The 8150-nt window shown below is 35.0% G+C and overlaps 1 protein-coding gene across 1 annotated transcript; it reads right to left on the reverse strand.

Moving 5' to 3' along the window:
• Positions 1–201: 201 nt before the first annotated feature.
• Positions 202–1228, reverse strand: LOC129941874 (cuticle protein 7-like). Its single transcript, XM_056050641.1, has 2 exons — positions 1072–1228; positions 202–992 (listed from the first exon to the last, which is right to left on the reverse strand). Exons 1-2 carry the CDS (start codon positions 1081–1083, stop codon positions 294–296), a joined length of 711 nt encoding a protein of 236 aa, XP_055906616.1. The 5' UTR covers positions 1084–1228; the 3' UTR covers positions 202–293.
• Positions 1229–8150: the final 6922 nt, after the last annotated feature.

Consider the following 8150-nt stretch of genomic DNA (forward strand, 5'->3'; position numbering starts at 1 on the left):
GAAGCTACTTATTAGTTATGATAATTTTTCTTTTAGAGTTTCTTTATATGGCAACGACTTCAGTACAATTACCATTCGATATTTTATTTTAAAATGTACCCCCAAATATTTTACTTAATAAGCTTGGCTATAGCTTTTGTGATGAATGCTTTCAGAATTTTAAATTGAAGACAGACGATTATGATTAATAAATAAAATTCATTTTGTATGTAAATTAATTTATTTATTCCATTATCAATAGTCAGACTTTATCTAATATACAGTTGGCACGGCGCGCGCGTTAGCGTTTACGTTTAGTATGCATACGAGATGAGTGGTGATGCAAAACTTGTCTTCACTATCGCTGGTCCTGAGCTGTATATAGCTGGGCCGTGAGCGTAAGTCAATGGAGCTGGGGCGGCAGCATAAGCGAGTGGTGCTGGAGCAGCCTTTAACAAAGCTGGGGCAGCAGAGTAAGCAAATGGTGCGGCCTTCAACAAAGCTGGGGCGGCAGCGTAAGCGAGTGGTGCTGGAGCAGACTTAAGCAAAGCTGGGGCAGGGGCGTAAGCTAGTGGAGCTGGGGCAGCAGCATAAGCAAGTGGTGCTGGTGCGGCCTTCAATAAAGCTGGTGCTGGTGCGGCATAAGCAAGAGGTGCTGGAGCAGCCCTGATCAACGCTGGAGCAGCAGCAACTGCCTTAACAGCAACACCAAGAGGCTCACGACGGACAACAGCATTGAATCCATTGACTGAGTCAGCAGAGTAGTCCACAATACGTCTGTAGCCATCAGCATCGTTCAACGAGTATTGACCACGTACAACATCTCCTTCACGGGTCTCGACCTGGTTCTTGCTGTCGCCAGAAAGCGCATCTTGCACATCGTATCCATAGCTGTACTGTGGGTATGGGTCGTAGGGTTCAGCTCTAGCCAAGAGTGGCTGGGCGACAGCAAGTGGAGCTGCGGGCAGAAGTCCGGCACTAGCAACAGCGACGCAAGCGAAGAAAGCAATAAACTAAAAATAAAAACAAAAACAAAAATCACTCGATTAATTTATGCAACTCGAATAAAATGTGGCAAGTTCTCGGACGTACCTTGAATGCCATATTAGATTTGTTTGATTTTTATTTTGTTGATTGATAGTGGGTTGATTGTGTTGATTGAACAGTTAGTTCGTACTGATTTCAATTCGATTGTGACAAAGCTTTTATAGCAGCTTATCGATAGCAGCCTAGCTAAAAACCTACTTCAAATCGGATCAATTCCTACCCCAAATTTGAAGTATCGCAGTCGTACACTTGTGGAATGTGACAATGTGGTGGGTTTTTTTGTTTCATTTGTTTGTGCAAAAGAACGTTTTAAGTGCAAGGTCATCCCGCCGCCGCCGCAGTAATGAGTAAATTTCAATGCAAATTCCAATCGAATTGCTTAAATCCTCATAACATAAGCACTTCTTGTTTTCCAATTAAAAGTCGTCGTCTTTCATGTATCGTGGTCTGTTTGAACAAAAAAAGTATCTTGACCTTCCGCATTGCGATGAAGATGTCGGCAAAACAGCACAGCGTGAAATTCCAGTTTCTTCCTTTGACGGTTCGTCTGCGATGCAATCTTCGAATGTAAGGAATATGAACTTGAATGTTAATTCGGTGAGAGGTGTTTTTCCAGTGCACTGCCGATGCAAATCAAAAGCTGTATGCATTTGTTAGTGAAATGAGCAGAAGCTGATGGTAGAGAAACAGAAAGGATATTAAATAATTATATAGCACCTGAATTCTCGGATGGAAGGGGAGCTGAAAAATGGAAAGACGAATGAAATAAGAAATAAAAGCAAGGATAACGAACAAGTGAATGGGATGAAAAAGGTGCTTAGGTCGATTAGGGCTTGAAAACGTAATGCTTATATTAACTAGGTCGTTCTGGGTCTTTTGAAATTATAAACGTAAAGGCTGAAAATAACTTTAAGTGGTTGATGTACCATTAAATGGGAAAAGGTTGACTGTTTGTTTTTCGTACAACTTTAATCAAAATATGTAAACATTGGAATAAGTTATACTTTAAAAGTAATTTCTAGCGTTACAAAGTTTTTTTTTTATATATTCTTATATCAATTTTTATTTTGACTTAATTAAAATTTCACAAAATATTATATATTTAATAAACTATCCTAGAAGATGTTGGATAATTTAAAGAAAAACTATGGAATAAAGTTTTTTACTTGCATAAAAGGAAATTGTGAACAAATAAGTATGAAAAACTTAATATAATATAATGGAATAATTTTTGTTTCTGGCATCTGAAAAATTGGATTTTTCTTAAAACTGAACAGCAACAATATTTTGCATATGATAAAATAAGTACCACTTCAATATCGTTTTTATTTTATAAAACATTTAAAGTTGAATATTGTTTTAAAATTTTACTAAATTATTAAAACGATGGTAAAATAAAATAAAATTAAAGACAATGTCATATGTCTTTATTTTTCCTGAATACTCGAGGAGGAATGAATTTGTACCAATTTTATTAGTATTTTTTGAGTTTTTATATTGAGTAAGAAAACTGCTACTTAGATTTTTCTAAAAATGTGATCAATTTGTTTTATTTGTGAATAGCCCGTAAGTTGAATTTTGTTCAAATTTCTACGTGTGTGTGTCACGTCACAATGCATAAATAAGTAATTTAATTTTAATTTAGTATTTGGTTTCAAAGAAATTTTTCACTAATTTATTGATTGATTTTCAATAACGTACTTTCTGTAAAATGATCAATACTTTCCGTTTAAAAAATTCGCACTTATAGCATTGATATTATAGCATAAGTTTTATGTTTTGGTATGGAAATAAATACTAAACGGCTTTGGATACTACCTTCATAATATCTAAACTGCTATAATTATGAAATCGACTTTAAAAAAATAATGGAGGTAATTAACCAAAGAGGATCTTAAAACGTTATGCTGGTTAGTAATTTGGAAGCGGGAATCGGTCTTGAGTCGAGAGTAATGAACGAAGTAAAGGTCATTTTGAGATACCATTTGTACTGCTAGAAGAAGGTAACTGCTACAATTATGCGAATCATTTGGACTTCGTATTCAAAATGGAACTAGTTCTAGTGATTGTGAGCGAAATCATACATTTTGAGGGGGGGCACCGCATAATCTATCACATCAGTGATAGATTATGCGATTTTAAGTGAAGATTTTGAGCATTTTGTAAAAGATTTTGAGATCAAAGAAATACTCGTCTCATTTTCCAGTGGTTGTTACCTTCCAACGACTTATACAATCAAATGAAGACTACTTTAACACGCTATTACCTCCTAGACTCAAATGGAATATCTCAAGAATAAAGGCATATGGGCAACAATTTGATTTGAAACTTCAATCACACCAAAATGTAGACTTCCCTATGTTAGAGAAAATTATAAAGTCATCTTACTCTCAACAACAGCGCATTGGAAAAAGGAGAAAATTTATAAAGGAGCATTGGTTTGTTGAAGAATGTCAAAAGCCCGTAAAAAATCTTTTGCATGGTTGAGAAGAATTCCCAAGGATTGTTTTGAAGAAACTACTTAGAGGGCAACTCTCAATAAAAGAAGAACTATGAAGAACTGCAAGCATCTAAACTGGCAACCTGCAAAACCACCACCGTTTTTGAAATTTGCGTGGGAATTGAATGGTTAACTATGCGCATAAGAAACCATGTGCAAACATTTTAACCACTCATTTTAAAGAATTATTGAATCCAAGCAGCACACAAACAAATTGGCACTATGCGATACCTGGATTTAACAACAAAATCCTAGATACGGAAATTAACCTTCAAGAAGTGGAATTAACTCTAGGATCTCTTAAAGATGGAAAAGCAGCCGGTTGAATTGATATTCCTGTTGATTTCTATAAATACGGAATAGTCATGTTAAAAGAACGTCTGATTATTCGTTTTAATGGAGTATTTGAGGGGCTTATTTCAGTTATTAAACTTCGAGATGCCTTAATCTTCCCGATACACAATAAAGGATCCTTGTTGGATGCAGCAAACTATCGTGGAATTTCTTTGCAGAATTGCAGAGCGGATGTCAGATCAGAGTACTCTACAATAGATAACATTTTCATTGTCAGGAGGCTAGCTGAAAGCTTTATTAAGCAGGGAAGAAAATTGAATGCATTCTTTATTGACTTCAAAGCAGCATTCGACTCAATCAACCGAGGTGCTTTATTCTACAAACTATATGGTCTAGGGTTACCTCTGAAGTTCGGACGCGTTCTTGAAGAGCTGTAGAGGAACACAGGCTGCAGTGTGGAATGGAGCTAAGCTTTCTGATTTCTTCACAACCACCTCGGGAGTAGGACAGGGGTGTACCTTGTAGATTTAACAGAACTTCGTATAAAGCTTTAATGTTTGCTGATGATTTAGTTATTTTTGCGTATTCCCCAGAAACACTACAACTCATGATAAACAGAGTATACCACTACTGCTGCCTTTGGAACCTTCAGTTAGTACTCAAAAATCTAAATTTCATCATATTAAAAAAGGGTGGCGGACGAAATGCATCGAATGAAAAGTGGTTTTTTAACGTAGAAGATATAGACTTCGTTAACGAATACAAATACCTAGGAGTAATTTTTTCAAGAAACCTAAATTTGGAGTAACATTTTAGCAAGAAACTACAAAGGGCAAAAACTGTTATTAATATTTCATGGAAAAGATGTTTTATGAACGAAAACATAGCTCACAGTAGTAAATATAAGGTATTTTAACCAGTTGAAAAAAGTATCGTTTTGTATGGCTCCCAAGTATGGAAATGCAAAGTTTCACAAGGTGGAGAAACTCTTAACACATTATGTGAAGAGAATATTTCTTAGCCAAAAAATACCCCCAATTACGTGATTATGCTTTACACCAAACTTTCACCTCTATTCATAAAGGCCTTAAAGATGCAAGCGAATATCGACTTGTTAAAAAATTAGTAATAAAAGTTGGGTAAAAGACATAAATCACTGGTACAGACAGTGGTCGTGTACTGCAGAAGTATGAAATTTAAATACGGAATATGTATGGCACATAGCAAAGCTCTTATGTACAAGGTTATAGCAGCGATAGATTAGAAGTTAAGAGCCGAATATGCAGCTCTAGATGTTGAATCCTTGTTCAGAATAACTTACAGTAGGCTTAAACATAATCTCACAGAAAGGAACTATTACTTCCAGGATGCAAGTAATGTAAACTTCATTTCTACAACGGTCAAGCTAAGAAGCAAAGTACTCAACCTAAACTTCATACTGCACAGATCCGATTTAACACTGGAGTGAACTATTTGCAGAACCAGAAAGACAGCATTTCATACATTTCATCGGAACGAGTCCAACATTCAGGAAAACTAGACGAAATATTCTTGGCAGTGACTTTTTATCTGAGGATCAAGTTCTTAGTATGCTGAATGAGATGCATGTTTCCAAACTGTCTTACTATTGTAAAGTTGCGTTACGATATAAGATCCAAAATAATAAAGGCAGACTTCTGATGTGTTAAATTTGCTAAACATTTGTTTGTTTGTATTCTTTTTTAAATACATACGATTTTGTTTTTAATGTTTTTTCTTTATTTATTTTAGTTGACAATCTGGCAGACGAAAAATGTCATGTTATTATGACTTTTGTGTTATACATAAATATTTATGCAATAATTGTAAAATTAATATTTTAATCATTATAAATCAATTATCTATCTAACTATATAAACATTTTAATAAGTGTTTTATCAAAATAACGAACAAATTGTGCGACATATAATAAACAACAACAGCAACATCTCAATTATAAAATTAGTTCTCTTTATTCCAAGTTCCAAGTCAATTTCAAACAATTGTATGCCTACACCTACTTAAACATATCCAATAACAATTTGTTATTTTAATGTAATGTAATTCAATATCCCATAAGTGAATTAAAAAAAACATCACTTAACATTAAATCCATAAAATATGATCATAAATTAACCAAAACAAAGTAGCAGCAACATACTTTGAATTTTGTATAATAAAAAAAACGATAATCATTATACTAAATCAGCGATGAGCCATTTTGATCATAATACTTGTAAAACAGAGTCGCATCTCTTGTATTTAATTAACGATCATCGAAATATAAGTATGTTATAAGAAACAAAAGCCACTTGTGGCTTGGTTATGCGTTAACAGGGTTACCCTGCTTCATTTTGAGTGAAGGAAAATGTTGTATTTTAGTATAATTGTACACAAGAATCTCTGACTAACCAATTAATTATTTAATATTTATTAATTCTTATATTTTCATACCTTAATCGTATATGTAATGGAGAAAATATTTTATTGTAACTTTTGAATAATTTTCTACCATTTTAATATTGGCATGAGAGTCTATACCCACGAAGAGAGGCTTATATGCCTAAATGCTATTTCTATTTTACAACCAATATGACCAACAATTTGCACAAAATTAAAATTTCTTAAAGAAACAAATTTTTTTTTCCATGATTTGAATTAAAACAAAAGAGCTGATCAGCAAACCTGAAAATTGTGTTCGAGGCAAATTTCTTATGTTGTCAGCCAAATTAAAGATAATAATGTTAATCATTGTCTTGATTTAGCATCGGGACAGCCACTTAAATGAACAAAAACAATAGTTTGTCGTTGAGTTCACATGATGGCAGCCCTCTACATTAAAAAACACTCTTTCGGAAGCTACTTTATAAATCCGGTTAAGATGAATAAAACGCGTGTAATTTTGTATTTCTTTAAATAGCGGGCGCTGTAGTGGATTGACAGTCCGGTACTCGGTAATCCATTTAGCAGAGATGCCTATCGGCGTCATCAGCAGCGAAGCATCATATTTTGTTTAATGGTTTTAATTTACCTATCTCTGCCCACTCATTCTCTTCCCTGTATATACCGCATCTCCATATGACTTGTGCTATAAAGGAATACCAAAGAAGTGACGTGTGTCACCTGAAGGCATGTGGATCGATAAACACACGAGATAATCCAATCATAACTACAACTACTGCAACTGCGTATTTTATATTCGCACCTTAAAAATGCACCATCAGGATCAGGATTTAAATGCGAATTGACAATATTCACACTTTTGTCTAGGACATGGGCTTTTGTTGTGCCAGGAATTCCTCAGATTAGTGTACCCACTGCTGTGACACACCCATCATTTGCACTCATAGACAGGTTACAGGATAGATAGCCTCACGAAAAGGGTTAGCCATCAGGGACCAGATATCAGTGCACACGTCCTGTCGTAGATAGAAATCTCTATTGGACAATATCAACATCTTTGGGACATGCCACCTAGTGTGCAATGCAGCGGGCGACGACGAAGGCGTTCTCTCCAGCCAACACTGATGCAAAACTTTGGTGCATAGTCCCAAAGGGGTTTCACAAAATAAACAGAAACAAAAACTAAAACTAACTCCGACTGGACGTCGACGTCGTCGTCTTCATATTCGCCTTCGTGTCGCCCAGATCCCGAGATGAGGGCGTTCGATGAGCATAATAGTCATGTCATTCCTATACCTACAGATACCTGTCAGATGATCATGTCACATTTTTTCTTGAGTTGGATCGTCATCGTCGTCTTCATTTCTTTAATTTCATTCAATTTTGATACCTATTTTTGTGTTTTGTTGTTTTGAACGCGAGTTTGGAAAATCGAAGAACGAACATCACTTTTGGGACGTATAATTTCTTATGACACCATCGGAAATACCCATCTCGAGATGACCGAGAGCCTTCACGTTGTCTACCTGTTTTGGTGTTCACAGAGCACCATCCAATACAATACATATTTACTATATAGCCATATAACCAGATGTCAAAAGTCACATTTGTTTGGGATAATCTCCCAAAGTCAATCATCAGTGGTTGACTTTTCTTCGTCTTTTTTATTTTTGTTTGATTCTCTTCGTTTTGTCTTATTTCTTTATTTTTGACAACTTTAAAAATTCTGACAACTTGGTCCGGTGAGTTTATGTTTACATTGGATCTAAAGGCTTTTGTATTGTTTTGTAAACGGGATTAGGCTTATTATTTGACGATTAAGAGGAAAACCAATTTAGCAGTGATTCTTTTATGGAATTTTTTCGTATTTCTTATTGAAATGAAATGAATGAAATTCGTGTGAAATTTT

This window comes from Eupeodes corollae, chromosome 1 (assembly GCF_945859685.1).
Source record: "Eupeodes corollae chromosome 1, idEupCoro1.1, whole genome shotgun sequence".
Classification (NCBI taxonomy): domain Eukaryota; kingdom Metazoa; phylum Arthropoda; class Insecta; order Diptera; family Syrphidae; genus Eupeodes; species Eupeodes corollae.